Raw genomic sequence first — 24020 nt, 5'->3', positions numbered from 1 at the left:
CTTGGCATCTCACAGAGAAGTTGCTTTACACTGGTGATGTTTTAAACAAAACACATATAAATACATTTAGCATGTCTGGAAACAGACTTATTGGGTCTTTCCATCTACCTTTAAAAATAAATATAGAGAACTCAAGTGCATTACTCACTATATACTTTGTATCATAAATTTAATCTCAAGCTAGGAAAAAGCATGGAACTCTATTTTACATTATGCCATAATGTACATTAGTGAGCTCAACCCACTTAATCTTAAAATTACAGTATCAGGTCAGGGATTTAGAATACAGTATTACATGAAAACAGTTGGCAAGGAGACTCCTCCTTCTGCCATTAATAACTGACTGAAAATGGTATTTCAGACCCTAAATCCAACTGAAACCCAGAAACAATAAATGGAGTGGATGAGGTGGATAATTTGTGAGACCATGTTTTTCAAAGTAGAGAAAGAACTACTGTTAGCTGAATTATATGTTGCCATGGACATGGAAGTATGCAGTAATGATACTATCATCTATACAGCTGTATAACAGCACAGCTTCTCCCTCTTCCACCCCCCTCAGTAAGGCTTGAAAATAATAGGTTTGTGTGTAGTTTGGTAAGAAAACTAGAATCATTTAAAGTAGTTTCAGTTCCAACTTAAGAAAAAAGACACAGGAGGGGATGGGGAAGAACAAACAAAATATAAAAATACATATTATGTAAAACAGTGTAATATGCATTATGCAGTAACTGAAGAGGGGCATCTTGGTGTGATAGAAAAGCAATGGGTGAAATCAATCATGATTGAGTCCATGTTGCATCACTTGCTTGTGACCTTGAGCAAAGTCACCATGTCTTCAAGGCTTGGTTTCCTCATCTATAAAAAAAAAAATCATAATGGTAATATCTTCCACCTCAAAGGAGTGTGTTAAGGATTAAAGGGATGAAAACAACTTGCAAACTGCAAAGCCCTATACAAACAAGGCAAATATGGACACCATGCCCTATTGACTTTTCAGAGAAAAGGGGTCTAAAAGGCATTGTAAATTAACAATCGATCTAATTCTAACGCCATAGCTAAAAGTTTTGAGACCTAGAGCAACTAAGTTACTATCTTCATATTCATTGTTTTTGAGCAAAGAGGATAACAACACAGAATCAAATGAGAAAGCTTGTGCAAAGTAAGCTACAACTTCGTAGGTATTCCTGGGGCCCCATCTTCTCCCCACTTGATCAGTGAGTGTCATCAACAAAAGGTGTTCACAATGTGGTGGTGTCTGGAACGAATAAGGAAAAACTGAAGTAAATGCAATTCAAGTGGGAACCAACTGCTAGATTTGGAGACATCTTAGTTCACTCTTAAAGTGAGGCAAGGGTCTCCATTCAATAAAAACAAAAGAGTTGGACAGCAAACACATCCAGTGTCCTTATTGACTCGGAGGACTCGACGGGAGGGACTCTGAAATTCTTAATTAGAACCGGTTGCCATGGCGACAGTCTCTAGGCAGCGTAGGCTGAGCTCTCCGTAGGGATAGAGGGTGGGCCGCCGCTGGACCCTGCGCGCGCTCGCCACCAACTTTCCCTCCAGACCTGAAAGGGGCGGCGCGCTCCGCCCCCGCCCCCGGGCCGCGCACGTCCACGCTCGGCGGCGCGCACGCCTGCGGGAGCCCTCTCCAGGCAACCTGGTGCTGATCGCTCGTGCTGGTGCGGCCGTTAAACGTCGTAGCGGGAGCCTGAGGCTCAAAAGCAGCCCCCTCCCCTTCCTGGGTTTCCTTCACTCCCTTCCCGGTGGGTCTCGGGGCATGAACAGCGATGGCCGGCTGCAGCCCAGAAGAGAAAACTTACCGGCGCTTCCTGGAGCTATTCCTGGGCGAGTTTCGTGGTCCTTGCGGCGGCGGCGAGCCAGAGCCTGAACCCGAGTCTGAGCCCGAACCTGAACTGGTAGCAGCTGAGGCGGCCGAAGCTTCGGTCGAGGATCCCGGGGAGGAGTCGGCCACGGTAGCCGCAACGGAGGAGGGAGAACAGGAGCAAGACCCAGAGCCCGAAGAGGAGGCGGTTGAGGAGGAGGCGGAGGCGGTGGCGGCGGCTGAGGGCGAGGAGGAGGAGGAGGAGGCAGCCCCGGGGCACTCGGCCGTGCAACCGCCGCCGCAGCCCCAGCTGCCGCCGCTGCCCCCGCTCCCGCGACCGCTGTCGGAGCGCATCACCCGTGAGGAGGTGGAGGGCGAGAGCCTGGACCTGTGCCTGCAGCAGCTCTACAAATAGTTAAGTAGCGGGGCTCAACTGGGGTGGGCCCGCTGTCCCCGTCGCGCCGGCCTCGGACGAGGCTTCCTCGGTAGCTCAAATTGCTATCTTTTCTGTTCAATCCCGAAACCGCAGCTACCGCCGCTGAAAACGCCCCCGCTGCTCGGACTCGGTCGGTGGGCTGTGAGCTGCCCACGCCTGCCTGGGTCCCTATGTCTCCTACCCGGTCCTGGAGGCGCTCTCCCGGCCCTCCCGCCGGCCTCTGGCCCCTTCTTCCCCCTTCGCCTCTGCTGCCAGCTTCTTGCTCCACTTCACACACCCTTTTCTGTTCTTGCCTCGGAAGGTCTTTTCTCCAATCTTGAGCCCTCTTATTCTCGGCTCCCTTCTTTCTGGAGGTTTCCTCCCATCTCAGTCAGTCTTTCCCCGGGTTGGGTCTCTGGTTTGGCTTTACAGAAGCGCGACTCCTTTCCAGGCTGATCTGCTAGGTGCCTCCTGCGTAACCGCAACAACAATGATAATACCGGCCCCATATCCAGATGAGGAGAGACTCGTAGATTTTCCGTTAGGCGCTCTATGTTGAAAGTGAGGAGCTCTTTAGATGGCTTAATACAAGGGAGCCTAGTATCTTAGTTGAGACATTTGACAGCTCATAATTGAGGCGGGAGGTAAGGAAGCGTAAATAAAATTTTACCAAGCCGATCTTCAGGTGAAAGTCGTAATTCGTTAAAGTGGAAAAGGCAGGCTGGTTTGATAACACTGCAATTAGGTGTAGTATTTTCAGTTCATTAAGTAGATGGGGTGGGAGATGGAGGAAAGCAGATGGCTTAGCTACACAGATGAAAGTCTAAAATAGAAAGGTCAAGGCTTTGCCTTTCATCCTAATTCTGGTTTTCATAGGCTTGAAATAGAAACGATTTACAGTTGCGTTTCTTTTAAATGGAATTGTTCTGAAATAATGACAGAGGAGAACACTAAGAAGTCTCTGAAACCATTGGTAAACCTGAGAGTCTTTTGCCATTCAGCTAATGGTTGTAATGAAAGGTGTTACTCTGACCATCCAAAAAGTTTACTACTGCCAGATGCATGGCAATTAAGTTCGAATTCACTTCTTGGATTTTCTCAAAAGCCTAAATGAAAGAAGGATGTGGAGTATAAACCTGTTTTGTCTTCATTCAGCCTAATAGACACCTGATCAAATCATTCTCCTCTTAAAGCAGCAGTTTATCAAAGGGAAAAAGTAATTAGCAAATCTCCTGTAAAAGTACACTGTGTTGATGTCTCATACCTTATGAGCTGTCTAAAAATTTAAATATACTGTTCGATTACCAAGGGAATAATCCTTTTTGGGAAATGTAAAAAATAAAATGGCGTGTAATATCACCACTCAGGGATAAACAGCATTAATGTCTGAGTGTTTCTTTCTAGTCTTTGTGAACTGTCATAGAAAAGACCTTTTGGAAGGTCATTTTTTATACTAAAGACAATTAATGCTTTTGCTTAAAATGGAAATATTTACCAAAGTGAAAGAATTTATTTCGGCATCAGACTAGTAATATTTTGATATTTAATTTTTACATTTACAAATGTGGTTACAAAATTGAAGGAAAACAAATTTAAACATTGGAGAATGTCCAAAAAAGAATCATTAGTTTAGTACTACAACCTTGATTATTTTCCCATTTGAGAGGGTTTTTTTTTTTTAATGAAACCTATATGAAGACAATGGTAAGAAAATGTGTTTTTCCTTTATAAAGGAAAAACAAGATTAATTATGGCACACTTATAAGCCAGAAAAAAAGATTCAAATAATACAGTGACCATGAACTTCATAACAGAAGTTTAGATTTGAAATAAAATCTAATTATACTAAAGTGATCTTAAATCAGAGATTTAATATTCTGATTTCACATAAAATCAGAACTCTGTGCTTTGTGCAGTTGCTACTAATGTCTTTTTATTCAGATATAAAATGGTTGGCTTGTTTCTGTAAAGTTTCTTTAAAGTCCTTAATGGGTTAAAAAGTTTTCTAAAATATATTTTAATGACATTGGAGTTTTATTTTATTGATTAAAAAAAGCATATGACTTAGTCACAAGAATAAGTACCAGAAGACTTGGTAGGGATAGATCATTTTTCTGTTCAGATGCTTCATTTTACAGATGAGAACACTATAGATCTATGTGGATTCAGAAAAGACAAATATGTACAATGATTCCAACATTTTTTGATATAATCTCTGAACCTTAAAACTCTTTCCAACATAGTTGAAACATTGATTTCTTACATTTCAAAGGAAATACTTAAAATTAATTCTGATTATAAATATGTTGAGATTGCTTATTTATGAAAAATGAAGGCTTTTTCCTTATATATTTTCTCAAATACCCACCCACCCTGGTGATACCTGTCAAATGGTGCTAAAACTCCTAAGTGAAATTACCTAACTATATATTTACGAATTTGAAATTTGGGACTAGTGTAAGGAAAAAAAAAACACACTTCATTTAATACCAGTTTCATAAGTCTCTATTGTGTTTTTTGTCAATATTTTAGAAAAATGCATGGCTGATAAATACATTGTGGGTCTCTTGAAGAAATAAAGGAACCTCTCGATACTATTTTATGTATGCATTGATTGAAATTTTACTTTTGGGGCTGTGGATGTAACTCAGTGGAATAATGCTTGTCTAGCATGTGTGAGGCCCTGGGTTAGATTCCCAGCACTCCAAAAAAAATTTTTTTTTTTTGGCTTTTTAGAAAAGTATTATAGTGACAACATTTGTCTCATTTTTTGCTTCCCTCAAGTTTTTGAATAGGAACAGCAGACATGTTATCATTCTTCATTTTGGTAAACTCACAGCTTGGAACTAATTTAAAATAAGCAGTTATTTAGATTTTAAGAGTCAAGGTTTAAATGAACAAAATATAGTTATAATTGTCAACTTAAAAATTTTTCAGAGCAATATTTAGGGTAACATTTTACCTTTTAGCTTAAAAATGAGAATTTTCTTCTGCTAGGTAAAAACAACATAAAACATTTTGAAATAAAATGAATAATAAAATCCGCTGGAAGGCAGGTTTGGTGGCACACATCTGTAATCCAGCAACTTGGGTGGCTGAGGATCTCACAATCCAGACCAGACAGGGCAATTTAATAAGACACTGTCTCGGAATAAAAAGATAAAATGGGCTTAGGATATAGCGCAATAGTAAAGCACCCTTGGGTTCAATCCATGTGTGAAGGGGAGACTTTGGATGAGAAAAACCTTTCTTGTGGACAATAAACAGTATTTTAAAGGACCATATAAACAATTTTGTTTCCATCTATTTAACCTCAAAAATCAGTAATAAAGTCATGCATTAATTTAGAATTGCTGAGTTAATTTATTACTTATTAATAAAATTTTCCTAGCCAGGCGCAGTGGCGCACACCTGTAATCCCAGTGACTTGAAGGCTAAGGAGAATTGCGAGTTCAAAGCCAGCCTCAGCAACTGCAAGGTGCAAAACAACTCAGCGAGACCCTGTCTCTAAATATTTAAACTACAGAATAGTACTGGGGATGTGGCTCAGTGGTTGAGTGCCCCTGAATTCAATCCCTGGTAACCGCCCCACCCCCGGAAAAAAAAAAAAAAAAGAAAATCCCAATGAGTTGGAGTCTTCGCCTAGAAATAGGAATAGGACCCATGTTTTACTCCTTTTCTAAATATAAATGTCTCTTGAGAGCTTAAAATGTTTTCTAATAACGTAATCTTAGGATTTTTTGAGGTTAATGAGAGACTTTGAAAAGGTGGAAGTGAAATATCATACAGCTTTGAAGTAATTATCAAATAAGAAATGTATAACTGATCATATAGCAAATGTGAATATATGACTAGTGTAGATTACATGGGTCAAAGCTATTTTTTTTAAAGAGAGAGAATTTTTTAATATTTATTTTTTAGTTTTCAGTGGACACAACAATTTTATTTTTATGTAGTGCTGAGGATCGAACCCAGCGCCTCGCGAATGCCAGGCAAGCGTGCTACACTGCTTGAGCCACATCCCCAGCCCCTGTTATTTTTTTCTCTATGCAATACTAGTGATAGATTTGTTTTAACCTAGAATAAACAAATACTCAAAGTCTTTTTTAGAGCTGTAAGTCATTACATTTTCAGAGCAGTTGTTTCCTCAGTTATTCATTTAGTGTGGGATGGGCTTCCCAAGAGGGAGACAGATACCCCAGCAGACTGGCAAAGTTAAGAAGTTACAGATGGTTTGCAGTAGTGTTGAAGATGGCACTTTAAAAATGGTTTGGAAAAGAAAATAACTGGTTATAGACACTAATAATTCAGTTAAATTGTGTGAATCATGAATGACTTTGGGATAGGTCAGAAAATCATAAAACTTTGTTTCATTTTCACATGTATGTGGAAAAATGCATGGTTGCAAGTCATAGAATATCAATCATTTTTAAATTAAATATTTTATTAAAAATAGTAAATGGTTACTAAAAAGTAGAGAAAATTCCTTTAAGCAAAAATAATCAAATATCATTCAGTGTTATTGTTTTTCTCTTCCCTCTTAGATTGCCCTTTTTGTTGGTGGTGATGGTGGTGGTGCTACACCCCAGGCCTTTTATTTTTTTTTTATTTTGGGACACCCTCTCCAGTCACTTAGATTATAGGTGCACACCATCATACCCAGATCTTTTCATATTCTGTCCATCTTTTTAATTGTGGTCTATCCTTGACTGTCTTCTCAAGTCTAGTTGACTTTTTTACCCTTAGGTCAATATCAGTCTCTTACATGATTGGTTATTGTGGTTATGCTAATGACTCCTTTATCACTCCCTTGTTTTGACTGCTGATGGAATGACTCCACCCAAAGTCTAAAGTCTCCTCATATTTAACTGTTCAAAACTGATTTCAATTCTCCAATCTCTTCCCCCCCAAAAAACTTATTCTTTTTAGTGTGTCGTTCCTGACTTCTCTTTTCATCCCTCTCCCTCTCGATTAAGTCATTAATTCTGCCTTGTAAATATCTTATAAATACCTCTCCCTATTCTTGCTGTCATTGTCATCTCTTATGAGTTTTACCCTTCTGCAATACATTTTCCCCAGTGTAGCCAAAAAATAATTTTCAAGAATCTAGATTATGTAGATTGTGTAATTGTCACACTGCTTAAAGATTATTGCCCTTTGCTTGGAGTTGGCTAAACTACAAGGCTATGGGCACATTCCTGCAAACCATAAAATCTGCCAAAGCTTCTGTAAGGAGTGAAAGTCCAATTACAGAGTTAGAGGGAAGAGTTCGTATAAGACCGTCATCATCTCTGATATCACTGCAAGTTTGGGGGTTTCCCAGAACTACTTTTAGATTCCACACTTCACTAGAAAAACTCACAGAACTCACTGAAAAACTATTTTACTCAGAATATGGTTTATTAAAAGGATAAGCTACAAATTAGAACCACGAAAAGGAAAACATACATTAGATGCCATCCAAGGTCATAGATGTGAGATTTCCTCTGTTCTCAGGGGAAATATTAGTGTGAATCCCAGGGACTTGGAAGGCTCAGAATGAATCCCCAGAATGAATATGTAGCAATACACAATATTGCCATTACAAAAAGCTTACCTGAGCTTCACTATCCGGTTTTTATTGGAACTTACTGTCCCATGATGGAATTTAGATTCCAGTCCTTCTTCCCTCTTCAGAGGTCAGGCAAATACCGTGTGGTCTGAGGTCCGAGTGGCCCACAATGAATAATAAAAATACTCATGTTACTTCAGAATTGCCAGGGATTTAAAGGTTCCCTCCTAGGAGCTGGGCACAAAGTACAAACTTCTTTGGGTAGGCCAAATTATTTACTACATTACCCTTCATTACCTATCTCTTTGGCTTCAAGATGAAATCCAAGGGCTGGGGATTATAGCTCAGTTGGTAGAGTGCTCACTTCACTTGCACAAGGCCCTGGGTTCAATCCCCAGCACCACCAAAAAAAAAAAAAAAAAAAAATCCAAAGTAAAGTTTACCTCATCAGCCTCATTTCTGGAATCACTATCACCCACTCCATTCCACTATACTTTTAGAAAACTACTTTCAGCTATATACTAATATATTAGTTTGAATGTGTTATGTTGTCTCTCTGTCTTACTCTGTACCTCCATATACAGCATATTACTCCCTGTTTTTGGAATATCACACTGCATTACCCCCACTCCCATATAATATCTTAGGTATCCTTTAGGTCTTTATTTAATACCGGTTCCTCAGGAAGCCTTTGCTCACCATTCTTGCACAAACTATAGAAATGATACCTGAAAGTATAGTTTGAATCCTCATACTTATGAGTCAGGTGTCTCTTCCTTGTGTCCCTCCAAAGAATGCAGTGCTTATTCCTCTTGTAAATGCTTATTAAATTCTTTTCTCTTTTTTTTTTTGTCAAAAAATATTTATAACTTCCCTTACCAGACCAATGGTCTTGAAAATGAGATGTATATAAGCCATGCGCTGTGGCCTGTGACTAAAATCTAGTGACTCTGGAGACTGAGGCAGAAGGATCACAAGTTCAAAAACAGCTTTAGCAACTAAGCAAGACCCTGTCTCAAAAAATTATAGCTGGGGATGTAGCTCAGTGCTAAAGTGATCCTGGGTTCAATCTCTGCACCAAAAAAAAAAAAAAAAAAAACCTAAAATAATTCATTAGGGCAAAGATTAAAACATGTTAAAATATATGTAATGCTATTCAAAATATGAATTCAAGTACAATTAATATTTGCTGTGTTATTGAGATTGACAAATTGTTCTGAATGACAATCAATTTTCTGTCAAGCATGTTAATCCTGAGGGAGTGCAAGTTCTACAGCTCGGGGGTTGCAGGTTGATATTGTCATCCTTTCTCTAATTCTCAGGACACTGTAAAGTATTGCAGTTTACCTGTGCTGGATCAAATGGTTTTATAGATTGTATTTCCTGGTTTTAGCAATATTAACCCTCACAAAATGGACAAATAACTTTTAAAATCCCTGCAAAGAAATCATGGGCTGAATATAATATTCATAACACAAGCATATGAAACAACAAAACTTGGGCTGGGTGGAATCCCAGGGACTTGGAAGGCTAAGGCAGGAGGATCAAAAATTCAAGGCCAATGTTAGCAATTCAGGGAGACCCTCAGCAACTCAGTGAGACTGACTGTCTCAAAATGAAGAATAACAGTGTAGCTCAGTGGTAGAGCTCTTGCTTAGTATGTGAGACACTGTGAGAAACTGTGTTTAATCCTTAGCACTGCATAAAAATAAAGGTATAAAAAAAGGGAAGTGTCCTTTTTATTTTTTATATTTTTAAAGACTGGGGATGTAGCTCAGTAGTTAAGTGCCCCTGGCTTCAGTCCCCAGTACTGAAGAAAAGAAGCATCAAAATTTTAAGAACCCATCTCCCTTTCTTAGGTTTACCTGATTTTTTTAAAAAAGGTATAATTACATTTCAGAAACAAGGAAAATAATGGAATTGAGTAGATTATGTGAAATATTAGTGTATAAGAAATATAAGCCATGCATGGTGGTGCACACCTGTAATCCCAGCGACTCTGGAGACTGAGGCAGAAGGATCACAAGTTCAAGGCCAGTGTAAGCAATTTAGGGAGACTTTGTTTCAAAAAATAAAAAGGACTAGAATACAGCCCAGTGGTAAAGTGCTCCTGGGTTCAATACCCAAAAACAAAACAAAACAAAAAAAAATATTTATATGTGTGTGTGTGTGTGTGTGTGTATGTATGTATGTGTATATATATATCAAAATATATATATATACACATACATATAAATTTTTTTTTTTTTTTGCTGGGGATGTGGCTCAGTGGTAGTAGAGCAATGGCCTAGCATGTAAGTTCAATCCCCAGCACTGGAAAAAAAAAAAAAAAAAAAAAAAGGATGAAGAAATACTGCCTAAAGAAATACTGAAATATTAGAACGGTGTTTGTTTTTATGTATCTGTGTATATGTTTTATATATGTTTATATACACATACATATATCCATATGTATATATGTATACTACATATACATATATATGAGTATATATACACATGTCAATATATGCATGAATATGTAGCATATATACATGTATGTATAAGTATACATACATTGGGTGATTTTTGAAACTCAAATTTTTTGGGGGGAGGAGGTATCGGGGATTGAACTCCGGGGCACTCCACCACTGAACCACATCCCCAGCCCTATTTTGTATTTTATTTAGAGACAGGGTCTCACCGAGTTGCTAGTGTCTCACTTTTTTGCTGAGGCTGGCTTTAAACTCACGGTTCTCCTGCCTCAGCCTCCCGAACCTCTGGGATTACAGGCATGCACCACCACAATTGGTTAAACTCAAATTTTTTGATAGGGTATCTGAGCAAACATTTGGAAGAATTGTTACTACTACTTGTTTGCCATCTATGTTCCTAGGTCCTATAATGTCTCGCCCAACTATAACATACAACAAATATTTGCTTTTTTATGAATGCACTTAGAGGTTTAAAAAAAGATATTATTCTTACTATTATATCCTGTTTTTTAAAAAAAAAACTTTAGTTTTTAGTCTCACATTTAAAAACTTTTTATTATAGAAAATTTAAACAATATTTGTTTCATCTTTAACCCCATACATCCCATCTCACTTCCCCTTATGTTCTGTGAAATCCCTACCCCGCCCCTTTCTTTTTTTGGTGGCATTGGGGATTGAACCTAGTGGCACTCTATCCCTTAGCTATATATCTCCAGCCCTTTTAATTTTTTATTCTGAGACAGGATCTCTTTTAATTGACAAGGTTGGCCTTGAGTTTATAATCCTCCTGCTTCAGCTTCCTAAATAGCTGAGATTATAGGCATGAGCTACCACGCCCAGCTGTTCTATGTAATTTTTAAATGGGTATTCAAAAATTGAATCAATTCTTTTGAACATTTTAAGTGTTACCAATTTTTAGTTACTCTGAAATTTTGTGATGATCATTATTTGAGCAAGTCTCTAATTTTCTCAAGATATATTTAGTGATGTGATTGCGTGTTAAGATATTTAAGATACTTAAAAGAGTTTTGAGATGTCGTTTAAAAATGTCCTCTAACAAGGCAGTTTAACTTTTGAAGCAAGTACATATTATCTTGTGCTGCATAATAAAATTAGGACCAACAGTGGACCACATATACAGTGTTGATCCCATAAAGTCATATTGCCTAGTGATGTTTGTTATAGCCATCTTAGTTCATGTAAGTACACTCTGTAATGTTACCATAATGACAAAATTGCCAGGGACATATTTCTCAGAATGTTTCTGTGTTGTTCAGCCAGGCATGACTATATGATAAAAAGGCTGTTAGTATTATGAAGTATTTAAGCATTTAGAAAATAACAAAATAACAAAACAAAATATCAGTATACCCATCATCCAGTTTCAACAAATTATCCCATTTTTTTATTTTGAGAAAATAACACACTTCATACATAATTTGAAGATTTCATTGTAACCCTTTTTCTTCCCTTTTACTCCTAGAGGTGATTTGAGAATTCTGGGAATATATCCTTCTGGTCTGTTTTTATATTTTTACTACACATGAACATATGGTCAATCAATATGTGGTGGGGTTTTTGATATTTTGGTAGCCATCTATTTTAAGATTAACCCCCTTTTCAAAAATATGTACATATAGAACTAGTTCTTTCATTTTAGCTACTACATATTCCATTGTATACTATGATTTATTTATCCAATCTCCTATTGTTGGAAATGTGGGTTGTTTCTAATTTTTGGATATTATACATGTATAATACTAGCTGCTGTACTGGATAAATCCTGATATCTCAAAGGCTTAACATAATATTAGTTTATTTCTTCTATTCAGTGTGAAGAAGGAGTTGTATCCTGTGGAGTCATGAAGGGACCTGAGTTGATAGAGGCTCTGTGATCTTCAGTCTATGTTTTCCAAAGTTGCTCTAGTACCAGCATCCCTCCAGCAACCATAAGGAGAGATTGAAGAATGTATTAGACTTTTAGGCACAAGTCCGATATTACTTCTGTTCACTTTCCATTGGCTAGAATTCAAGTCATATAACAATAACTAGGGCCTACATTTCTCCACAAAGGGCGCTAGGATTGTAGTTGCTGGTTTGGCAGTTAATTCCAAGAAACAACTCTACCCTATGGAAAAAAAGTACAAAACTTTGGTGGGGTAACTGATAGCCTCTGCCCTACAAATAATGCTGTAGTTTGGATTTGTCTCCTTATGCATGTATATAGGTTTCTTAGGTGTACATCTAGAAGTGAGATTATCAGATTGATATTTTGTAAGTTTTTTTTTTTTTGCATTGTCCAACAGCACTATATGAGTGGTCTGTTTTTTCTATAATCTTGCTACTGTTAGAACTGCCATACTACCCATCTTGTATTTTTACACAGCTATGTGCTATTGCCACTGGATTATATGAGAAAGCAGAAACTGCTTATAGGGACTATGATCTTGATTTAGGGTATTTTAGAAGAGGACACTGCCTAAAAATCTACACTAGCTTTGTCCAGCAGTAATATAAGCCATATAAATCATTTAAAAATTTCTGTTAAGCACATTTTATGAAGTGAAAACAGGTGAATTTAATTATTTATTTTTAAAATTTTTTGTGGTACCAGGGATTGAAACCAAGGCATTTAACCATTTAGCCACATCCCCAGCACTTTTATATTTTGAAACAGGGTCTCACTAGATTGCTTACAGCCTTACTAAGTTGCTGAGGTTGGCTTTGAACCTGTGCTGCTCCTGCCTCAGCCTCCTGAGTTGCTGGGATTGCAGGCATATGTACACCATCATCCACGCCTGGCATGAATTTAGTTCTAATAACTTATTTAACTCAATATATCCAAAATATTGCCATTTTCAACATGTAATCTATATTAAAATATCAGTTATATATTTTATTTTCAAGTTTTTAAAAAATCCTGTGTATATTTTACATTTATACCAGTATGGAGTATCACATTTCAAATGCCACATGGGGTTATTGGCTGCCATATCAAGCAGTTTAGGTTTAGACTTAATACTATTTTTTTTTGGCAGTGCTACTTTTTTAAAGGAAGTGGTTGCTACTGTGCATAGCTGAGTTCAATCTCAAAACACAAGTATAACAACAAAAATTCTATAACACAGGTATGATATTTAATTTCAAAATCATAGTTTAAAAGGCTCTTGATCCAATCACAAAATATGTCTTTATTTAGCCTTCAGGACAATAGCAAGCCGAATTTATTTTCCTTAGGTTTTTTCTTAACCAGAGAATATAGATGCTCCTTAAGTTCCAGTGGAAACCTATTGCAAATTGAAAATACTGTTAATTCAGAAATTCATTTAATACATCTAACCTGCTGAACAGGTCATAGCTTGCAACACAGTGCTGTGCAGAGTATCAGTTGTTTGTCCTCATGATGTAGTGGCTGATTGGGAGCTGTAGCTTGCTGTCATTGCCTAACATGGCAAGAGAGTACCACAGCACATATCTGGAAAAAGATCAACATTTAAAATTCAAAGTACAGTTTCTACTGAATGCTATCACTTTCACACCATTGTAAAGTGCAAAATTTTTAAGTTGAATCTACATCAATGGGGGACCATTTGCAACCTGTTGCTGATTGAGATTACTGAATTGTTAATTTCTTCTCAGAGTTTATGGGGGAGCAGGTGAGTGTGATTTTTCTATTTAGTTTCTTTATTACTGTGAAATAACAAACAACATTAGTGGCTTAAAATTTCATCTGTTTGTTGTCTCATGATTCTGTAGGTAAGAAGTTAAGACAAAGTCAGTTGAATTTGAGAAGGCTGAAGTCAAGGTGTCAGCCACAGGTTTGGGGGAAGAATCCACTTTCATGTTCATTCAGGTTATTAGTAGAATCTAGTTCTTTGTTGTAGGTCTGAGGTCAACTGTTTCCTTGCTGGCTGTTAGGAAGTGACTGATTATCACTTCTAGAGGCCACCCACCTTCCTTCTCACATGGATTCCTCCAACTTTAAACTACCAGTGGCACATAGAGACCTTGTTATGCTTCACATCTCTCAGGCTCCTCCTGCTGCCAACCAGAGAAAACTGCTTTTAAAGGCCTATTTGATTAAAAAGGATCTACATAGATAGGTTTTATGGTAAGTTGATAGGAACATTAACACATTGGGGCAGGGGTGGATCTAAGTGGTAGAGCACTTGCCTAGCATGGAAGAAACCCTGGGCTCAATCCCCAGCACTGCACAGAGAACAAATACAATCACAGGAGTAATATTTCATTCATATTCCTAGGTTTCAGTGTTTAGAGAATCTTTAGGGAGCCATTTTAGAAAATCTGCACACCATGGTAGAGAAACAAGATGGAACAGCATTTTAATTATTTTGTTTAAAGATCTTTTAATTTCATTTCATTTCTAAATGAAAATAAAATGCTCTGCCTATTTTTGTCTCCATTCCCACCAACTTTTCTGAGCTAATATCAGCTCATAGCTTGATCTGTAACAGTATTCTTAACTCATATATTTGATTCCACAATTCCTTTCCTACAATTTTTCATATTGCAGAGTTCTCTTTTATTGGGAATAGATACTGTTGCACTTTTCTGCTTAAAATCCATCAGCATCTTTAAATCATACTACCTTAATCTTGCCTGTGGTTACTTCGTCTGGTTACACCTCAATTAACACCCCACCCCTGTTTTTTTTTTTTTTTTTGGTACCAGGGATTGAACCAGGGGCACTTAACCACTGAGCCACATCCCAGCTTGTTTTATTTTTTATTTTGATACAGGTTCTTGCTAATTTGTTCAGGGATTTACTAAGTTGCTGAGACTGACTTTGAACTTGTGATCTTCCTGCCTCAGCCTCCAAAACTGCTGGAATTACACATGTGCGCGGCCACACCCAGCATCAATTAACCTCATTTTGTTTTGTGTATGTGTGGTACTTAAATATTGATCCAGGTGTGCTCTGCCACTGAGCTATATCCCCATCCCTTTTTGTTTTGAGTCTGGGTCTTACTAAGCTTCTGAGGCTGTCCTTGGGCTTTTGATCCTCCTGCCTTAGCCTCCTGAGTTGCTGGAATTATAATCCTGTACCAATATGCTCAGCAACCTCTGTTTTTGATTACTGACTATGCACCAATCACAATGGTCTTGATTTAGTTCACATAACTTGCTCTTTCCTGCCCCAGGAATATTTATTTTCCTTGCCCAAGCAACTTTCCCAACTGTCCAATTCAACCTTTAGGTTTTATCTTAAACATCTCCTCATTATAAGAAGTGTTTCTTTACCCCTGGTCTAAAGTCCTACTTTTTACATTTTTATAGCATCTTTTGCTTTTTCTGTATATCCACTTATCACAATTTAAGCATATGTGTTCATGTGTTCAGTGTCTTTTCCTCAGAATAAAAAATTATTTTCTTTGTGTATCCAGCACCCAGTATAGGTGTTAGCAAATGTTAAACACTCAGTGTAAGTGTATATTAAATAAATGATTAGGAACTGGTGTTGTGGCTCAGTAGTAGAACACTTGCCTAGCATGTGTGAGGCCCAGGGTTCTATTCTCAGCACCACGTATAAATAAATAAAATAAAGGTCTAAAAAAAAAAAAAGCACAAATTGAGAGTTTTCTTAATTCCTACTGTGTATTTTCCTGTTTTTAATATTTATTTTTTAGTTATAGGTGGACACTATATTTTTATGTGGTGCTGAGGATCAAAACCAGTCCCTCACACATGCTGAGTGAGTGCTCTTCCTCTGAGCCACAACCCCAGCCCTGGATTTTCACTTAAAAGTACCTTATGCTGCCTAGCTTTGAGAAAGACTTGTCTATTACTGCCTATCTTAGTTGAAGTCAACAAAGAAAAAGTACTAGAAGACTTAAAATAATTATTAAATCTTCTACTTTGCTCAGTCTACCAGATTGTTTCCTTTCCATTTTTTTTTTTTTTTTTTTTAGTTTTCTGCGAACACAACATCTTTGTTTGTATGTGGTGCTGGGGATCAAACCCGGGCCGCATGCATGCCAGGCGAGCGCGCTACCGCTTGAGCCACATCCCTTTCCATTTTTTTTATAGGTATATTCATTCCCTTTTCTGATTATTTTCCTTTTCTGCTGTCCTCTGAAAGGGAGGAGATAAAGGAAGAAAAAGAGTTGGGTGTGGGGCTGGGATAGTTGGGTGTGGTAGAGTGCTTGACTAGCATGAATGAGGCACTGGGTTCAATTCTTAGAACCACATATAAATAAACAAAATAAAGTCCATTGACAACTAAAAAATAAAATAAGAAATAGTTGGGTGTGGTGGTGCATGCCTGTAATCCTAGTGACTCAGGAGATTGGAGTCAGGAGGATTGCAAGTTTGAGACCAAACTCTGCAACTTGGCGAGGTCCTAGGATTTAGCAAGACTCTGTCTCAAAAGGTTAAAAAAAAAAAAAAAAAAAAAAGCACGAGAGATCTATTTTTTCTCTTTAAGCTTGGTTTCTTTTTTTATATTTATTTTTTTTCAGTGTATTTGTTTTGGTTTTTAATATTTTATATTAACAAAACTATTGAAATATTTACAATTGTCATTACCACTAATGCTCCACAACTTCGTAAATGAACACTTTTCATCACACTTTTCATCGGTTTGAAAGAGTATTCCAAATATGTACAGTTACATTTAAAAAAAAATTAGGGTTGGAAGTGTGGCTCAGTGGTTGAGTGCTTGCCCAGGTCCTCTGTTTTGATACCCAGCATCACCCTCCCCCAAAACTTACTCTCATGTAATTCTAGAATATTGTGAACAGTGACAAGTTTAAAGAAAAATAATACTAGAGTCATGAGCTTGTTAAAAAATCGAGAGTTTTCTTCATTCCTACTGTGTATTTTCATTTAAAACTACCTTATGTTGCATAGCTTTGAGAAAGACTTGTCTATTACTGCCTATCTTAGTTGAAGTCAACAAAGAAAAAGAACCAGAAGACTTATTTGTTGGCTAGAAATACCAAAGCTATTTTTTTCCCCTGTTAACTTGATTCCATATTGATTTATAAGGTCATTTCTGTGGGGTTTGGTGGTCCACGCTTGTATTGAAGCCCTCGGTTCAATCTTTGATATTAGGGGAAACAAAAAGTAGTCTTTTATAGATTATTTGGCCTACATTTACCACAAGGCACAACCTCTGATCTTTGATCTTTGTATAGTAATTTCTTATTCTTTTTCATTCTTTGTTTTGTTATGTGGTACTTGGGATTGAACCCAGGGCCACACACATGGCAAGGCAAGTAGTGTACCACTGAGCTTCATCCCCACCACCCTGCTTTTTTTTTTTTTTTTTTTTTCCTGAGACAGGATCTTGCTAAATTCCCCAGGCTGTTCTTGAGTTTATGATCCTCCTCCCTCAGCCTTTTGAGTAGCTGGAATAACAGGTGTTTATCACCATGCTTGGCATTATTCACATTTGTCTATGTTGTGAATATAAATAAAAAAATAAAATAACTGATAAGACTGTTTTTTAGAAGTGTATTGTACCATAGCTAACATTGATCTTTACATAAGAAAAGCAAATAACAGCCAGGCACAGTGGCATATGCCTGTAATCCCAGCAACTGGGGAGGTTGAGACAGAACAACAGCAAGTTCAGCAATTTAGTGAGAAACCCTCAGCAATTTAGTGAGTCCCTATCTCAAAATAAAAAATGAAAAGGCCTGGGGATTTAGCTCAATGGTAAAGCATACCTGGGTCTAATCACTACTACCCAAACCAAAACCCAAAACAACAAAAAATAAAATGTAATTCCCTTAAAGGGTGGTATATATGTATTATACATGTGTATTATATATACATACACAGAAACATGCATACTCTATATGGTATTTTTGAAAGTCTGTTGAGGTAGGTGATATATATATGTATGTATGTGTATGTAAGGTGCATGTGTATGAAATTTTTACTTAGGCTAAAATCCTAGATGGCAAGAATCATGTTCTAAATAGGTCCTTTTTTTTTTTTGTACCGAGGATTGAACCTAGGGGTGCTTAACCGCTGAGTCTCATCTCCATCCCTTGTTTTTATTTTGAGACAGGGTCTCACTAAGTTGGTTAGGGTCTTCTTAAATTTCTGAGGCTGTCTTCGAACTTGTGATCTTCCTGCCTCAGCCTCCTGAGTCACTGGGATTATTATATATATATATGTATATATACACACACACATATACACACACATATATATTTTTATATATTATTTAATATATTTATTTATTTTAGTTGTAGATGGACACAATAACTTTTTATTTTATTTATTTTTATATGGTGCTAAGGATCAAACCCAGTGCCTCACACATGCTAGGTTAGCGCTGTACCACTGAACCACAACCTCAACCCCTATGAACATATTCTTTTTTGAAACTAACATGTTAATACAAAAATATGAGAGGTGACAGTCACTAAGTCAAGTTATTATTGATTTTGCAACAGGAATGATCTCGAGTTTTGGAATTTGATTTCTGGAAACTCTAAATATTTGTAAGTTCATTAAAGTCTTAGATTAGTCTATTTTATAGATAATTTAATCTGTAATTTGAGAAGAGACTGACTCATTATTTACAATTTATTTATATATCATAACAGGAACAAAAATATTTTGAACTTTTCAAGGTCATATGGAAGGTTCACTATGCATATTATAAACAACTTTTTTAGGTCTTTTAAAACAGATTTATACAATTTTGCATTAAAAAACAAGAACCTTTGCCAGAGTTGGGGATAGCTCAGTGGTAGAGTACTTGCCTAGCATGTACAATGTCCTGGGTTTAATCCTGGGTACTGAAAAAAAACCCAAACCAAACCAAAACAAAACCTTTGTCTAGAGTGTTCTCTAATTTTGGATTGATAAATAAAAATATCTTCCTTTTTAGTTAACAATGTAAATCTGCGGAGAATTGGCATTATCTGCACTCCAAGTAATTATAATACTAATAGTAGTAGTAAACTCCTGTTTTTGTAGATGCTATAACATTTATTGAGATTTTATGTAGGTAGGTACTGTTTTCTATTTATTACTTCTAATAATTATAAAAATTATGAGTTTTCTTATTAATATTTTTGTGCAGATGAGGCTAAGGTGCAGAAATTTTAAAGAACAAGTTTTCACTATCAGTGATATCAGTAGAATATTAACCTAGGGTGTATGACTTGAGGGATTATAGTTATGGTATTTATTTGAAGATTCTCATGCTACCTTACAAACATTTCCTACAGGGAAAAAATCTCAGTAAAAATGCAAATGTAGAAATTGAGTTTTCACCACTGTCATTTGCTTATACTTCATACTTTTATCACTTCTTGTCATTATTGCTTTTGTAGCCTCCCAGCGCTAATTTCCCTGCACTTGGTTTCTTTTCCTTCTAATCTAGCTCACTGGATTTTCAAGCATTTTAAAATTCACTGTGATTCTATAAAGATATCATATTATTTCCTGCCTTTCTGCATTTTTCTCTTTATTCTTCATGGAGCATCCATTTTTTTGGCTAACTATACCTGCCCTTTTGTGGTAGGAGAATGGTTTGCATTTTTATCTTCTACCCCAAAATTCTGTCTTGCTCAGGTATTGCCAATAGATAAAGAGCAGTTCAAGGGCTGGGTGCAATGATATTATGCTTTGGAGGCTGAGACAGGTGGATTGAGAGTTCAAAGCCAGCCTTGGCAAAAGAAAGTGCTAAGCAACTCAGTGAGACCTTGTCTCTAAATAAAATACAAATAGGGCTGGGGATGTGGCTCAGTGGCTGAGTGCCCCTGAGTTCAATCTCTGGTTACCTCCCACCGCCAAAAAAAAAAAAAAAAAAGCATTTCAAGGCTTTTGTACCAAATATTTTTCTAAACTGTTTCTTGTGATGAAAGAAAAGGAGAAAGTTAATTAGTGCTGCTTATTGAAAACACAATTTAAAATAGAATTTATTTATTTGTTTATGTATTTAGTTAGTTATTCATATTGAGAATTGAACCCAGGAATACTTTACCACTGAGCTATATATCCCTAGCCTCTTTTTAAAATTTTTACCTTAGACAAGGTCTAAGTTGCTGAGGCTAGCCCTGAACTTTCAATTTCCCTGTTTAAGCCTCCTAACTTATTTAAACACAACTGAAAACCTAGTTCACATCTTGGCAAAAAATTTTTTGGAAATTATTCACTGAGATACCTGGAGATATTTCTCATAGATTTGAAAGCATATTCTAAATATGTACAGTTATTATATGTGAATTAAAAAATTTAATTTAGGTGTAGGGATATAGCTCAGTGGTAGAGCATTTGTGTGAGGCCCTGGATTCATTCAATCCCTGGTACTGCAATCAATCAATCAAATAAACAAATCTTACTTTTTTTTAAAATTAAAAATATTTCAGGGGCTGGGGTTATAGCTCAGTGGTAGAGTTCTTGCCTAGTAAGTGTGAGACCCTGGGTTCGATCCTCAGCACCACATAAAACTAAATAAACAAAATAAAGCATTGTGTCCATCTACAACTAAAAATTTTTTAAAAATCCAGTTTTTGTGCAAGTATACTATTAAGTAAAACTATCCTTGACTGCCGCAGTCTGGCTGGGCACAATTCAGGAACCATTTGTCAAAAGAAACGAACTTTATTTTTAGAACCACACACCACACTACACAGCTCCTCAGGAAAAACCCTCAGAGCCCAACTGCCACCACCAGCTTCTCCCAAGCCTCTCAACCTCCCACACTCCTCCTGCTCTTGAGGACGATTGGCTGGGTTGCATGGGCAGAGCCAAAAAAAAGTCCCCCAATGAGCAGCTCCGTAGTCTGAAAGGGCGGGGAAACAGCCCAATGAGCATCACTGCAGAGGAGCCAATCAGCTAGAAGTTGCTGGGGCCGCTGTGAGCCAATCATCAGCTGGCAGCTGGAAGTTTGCTGGGGCCCTTTTGGCTGTGGCTCTCAACATCTCCCCTTCTCTGTTTAAACAACAAGCATGTGGCTTAGGGACCGTGCCTGCCTTAGGTTGTCCAATAGTACATACGGTCCTTACCCGTTATCGGATGAGCTGACCTCAAGGCGTCAGCCTCCTGTCTTAGGTTGGTACCATTGCAATTGGATCTTACCCGTCACTGACTACCGGTCCAGCATACAGCCACACCTGTGGATAGGTCTTTGTATCAGCGGGGGGGTGAGGTTCTTTGCCTCACCTCTGTTGGCCCCCAAATTTTAGCTGAACGACCATGACAAGCAGAAGGGAGGAAGATACATCAATGTCAAACCTAATTGATCTAGGACATCTCGTCCCCATAAATTTACGGGAAGATGATCCAGTACATATGGCTGTATAGTTCCTTCACATCCTTCAGGATCCTTCCAATCTAATACCATTGCACTTCTATGGGGATTAGTTGCCACTCCTAGGCCTCAAAGCATTTGAGTGGCTTGTTGTAATGGCCAATGTTTTGGCCATTCTTGATGAGAGATGATGCTAAGGTCTGCACCTGTATCCAGTAGCCCATTAAATTCATGTCCTTGAATATTTAGTTTTTACAGAAGGTTGTATATGTCCTTCCGCTAATTGTTGTTTGACCAGGTCATGGGCTGCTTGTATCTTTTCTTTAGTCAGGGGCCACTGAGGAACCCATACTAGTCTTTCTGATTTCCAAGTAATTTTGATTGTCTCAGTGGCCCTTTCTGAAAATCCAACCCATGTCTGTCTGTTCCTTGATCTATTTGTATTGGTGCTGCTATACCTTGTTCTTGTTTTTCTAATCTTTTTCCTTTCCTAAAACCTTGTCTAGTCATAATAGTGGGTGAATTTTGGTTGATGTTATTTGTTAATGTCAAACCTAATTGATCTAGGACATCTCGTCCCCATAAATTTACGGGAAGATGATCCAATACATATGGCTGTATAGTTCCTTCACATCCTTCAGGATCCTTCCAATCTAATATCATTGCACTTCTATGGGGATTAGTCGCTACTCCTAGGCCTCGAAGCATTTGAGTGGCTTGTTGTAATGGCCAATGTTTTGGCCATTCTTGACGAGAGATGATGCTAAGGTCTGCACCTGTATCCAGTAGCCCATTAAATTCATGTCCTTGAATATTTAGTTTTAGCATGGGGCGAGAATCTAAATTTAAAGAAAGCATAGCCCAATCTACACCTGTGGAGCCTAATCCCTTGGAACCTCTTTCTACAGTACGACTGGAAAATTTATCATGTAGGCTGGGTATTATTAGTAACTGTGCTATTCTATCTCCTGGTGAAATTACTGATATACCCTTTGGAGAACTGGCTATACTTTTTATTTCACCTTCATAATCGGGATCGATTACCCTAGGACTTATCATAAGTCCTTTTAGAGTGGAAGAGCTGCGTCCCAATAATAAGCCTACTGTTCCTTTGGGAAGAGGTCCTTTTACCCCTGTGGGAATGATTTGAACTCCCATCTCTGGAGTTAGTACTGCTGTGGCGGAGGCGCAGATGTCCAACCCTGCACTCCCTCTGGTTTGTCTGATGAGGGATCTGATGGACAGTGTGTCCTGGGCACTACCCTGATGGGGTTGCTGGGTTTCTCCAGTGCTCCGTATATTTGTGGTTTTGGGCCCCAGAGCATTGGGCCCCCCTGTCCATTTTTTGGCAACGGAGCCCGATGCCTTTCTCCATGATATCGTGGATAAACACCTGGTCCTTGTTCGTTTTTTGATAATGGAGTACCCTCTATGGTGGTTTGAGAACGGCATTCATTAGCCCAATGTCTCCCTCTACGACATTGTGGGCAAATACCCGGTATTCTACTCCTTTGATACCTAGTTTTGTTAAACCCTCCTCCTATGGGGCAATTCCTTTTAAAATGTCCTGTTTGTTCACAATTGTAGCATGTTCTTGGCCTGGCATCTAAAGCCTGTTTTACTGCAGCTGCCACAATTTGCCCTTGTTCATTAATGTCTCTGGCATCTAAAGCCTGTTTTACTGCAGCTGCCACGACTTGCTCTTGTTCATTAATGTCTCTACGTAATTTAATATATGTGTTTAAATCTTCATGTTTCCATGGTCTAATGACTTCTCTGCACCAACGATTCGCTTGCTCATAAGCCAGTTGTTTTAGTAATGGCATTGCTTGTTCTGTATTCCCAAAAACTCTGGTAGCTGTTTGAATAAGCCTATCTACAAATTCAGCGTAAGGTTCATTAGCTCCTTGTATTACCTTAGATAATTGACCTTGTAAACCTCCATGTCCTTGTAAAGTCTTCCATGCCTTAATTGCATCTACAGCAGTTTGTGCGTATACACCAGGATCATATGCAATTTGTTGCTGCTGATCCTCATAAGGTCCCTTTCCTAACAACATATCTAGATTTCTCTGAGGATAACCAGCTGCTGCATTTCGCCTAGCCGTCTCCTTGCAAAATTCCTCATTGGCAACCTTCCATAACAGGTATTGTCCTCCATTTAGCACAGCTTTACACATATTAGCCCAATCTGCTGGCGTCATGTTCAAGTTGTTAATGGATTCGACCATGCTTACAGTGAAGGGTGCGTGAGGACCATAGGTTGTTACAGCCTCTTTTAGCTGCTTCACTGTTTTGAAATTTAAAGCATGGTAAACTCGCTGCCCTCCTGCCTCAAATACAGGACATGTTAATATTTGAGATCTTGTCTCAGGATCCCAACTATCAACTGTGGGGGTTGGGGCCTCCTAGCATATGGAGGTGGCCTTGTTAGTTGGACACTTACGTCCTCTGGTGATAGAAAGGTGTTAGTAGCAGTCTCCTGTAGAGGTGGTGCTGTTGGTTGGACACTTACA

At 38.0% G+C, this 24020-nt stretch overlaps 2 protein-coding genes across 6 annotated transcripts in view; one reads left to right on the top strand and one right to left on the bottom strand.

The window, feature by feature from the left end:
- Positions 1–481: 481 nt before the first annotated feature.
- Positions 482–24020, bottom strand: part of Trim37 (tripartite motif containing 37) — a 260965-nt gene continuing 237426 nt past the window's right edge. Inside the window, exon 25 of one of the 5 annotated variants that reach the window (XM_071603120.1) lies at positions 482–858. In XM_071603120.1, the coding sequence (XP_071459221.1) occupies positions 855–858 (4 nt within the window). In that variant the 3' untranslated portion in view covers positions 482–854. Of the gene's footprint in view, positions 859–13190; positions 13553–13607; positions 13741–24020 lie in introns of those variants that run through there. The other 4 variants (XM_071603113.1, XM_071603112.1, XM_071603107.1 and 1 more) reach the window with 4 other exon arrangements.
- Ppm1e (protein phosphatase, Mg2+/Mn2+ dependent 1E) overlaps positions 1794–24020 on the top strand; it is a 143469-nt gene continuing 121242 nt past the window's right edge. The window contains exon 1 of the mRNA XM_034637273.2: positions 1794–2242. Coding sequence (XP_034493164.2) covers positions 1794–2242 — 449 coding nt within the window. The remainder of the gene's footprint in view (positions 2243–24020) is intronic.

The sequence above is a fragment of the Marmota flaviventris genome, chromosome 17, assembly GCF_047511675.1.
Source record: "Marmota flaviventris isolate mMarFla1 chromosome 17, mMarFla1.hap1, whole genome shotgun sequence".
Classification (NCBI taxonomy): Eukaryota; Metazoa; Chordata; class Mammalia; order Rodentia; family Sciuridae; genus Marmota; species Marmota flaviventris.
The sequence above is the reverse complement of the archived record's forward strand: the minus strand, read 5'-3'. Positions and strand labels throughout refer to the sequence as shown.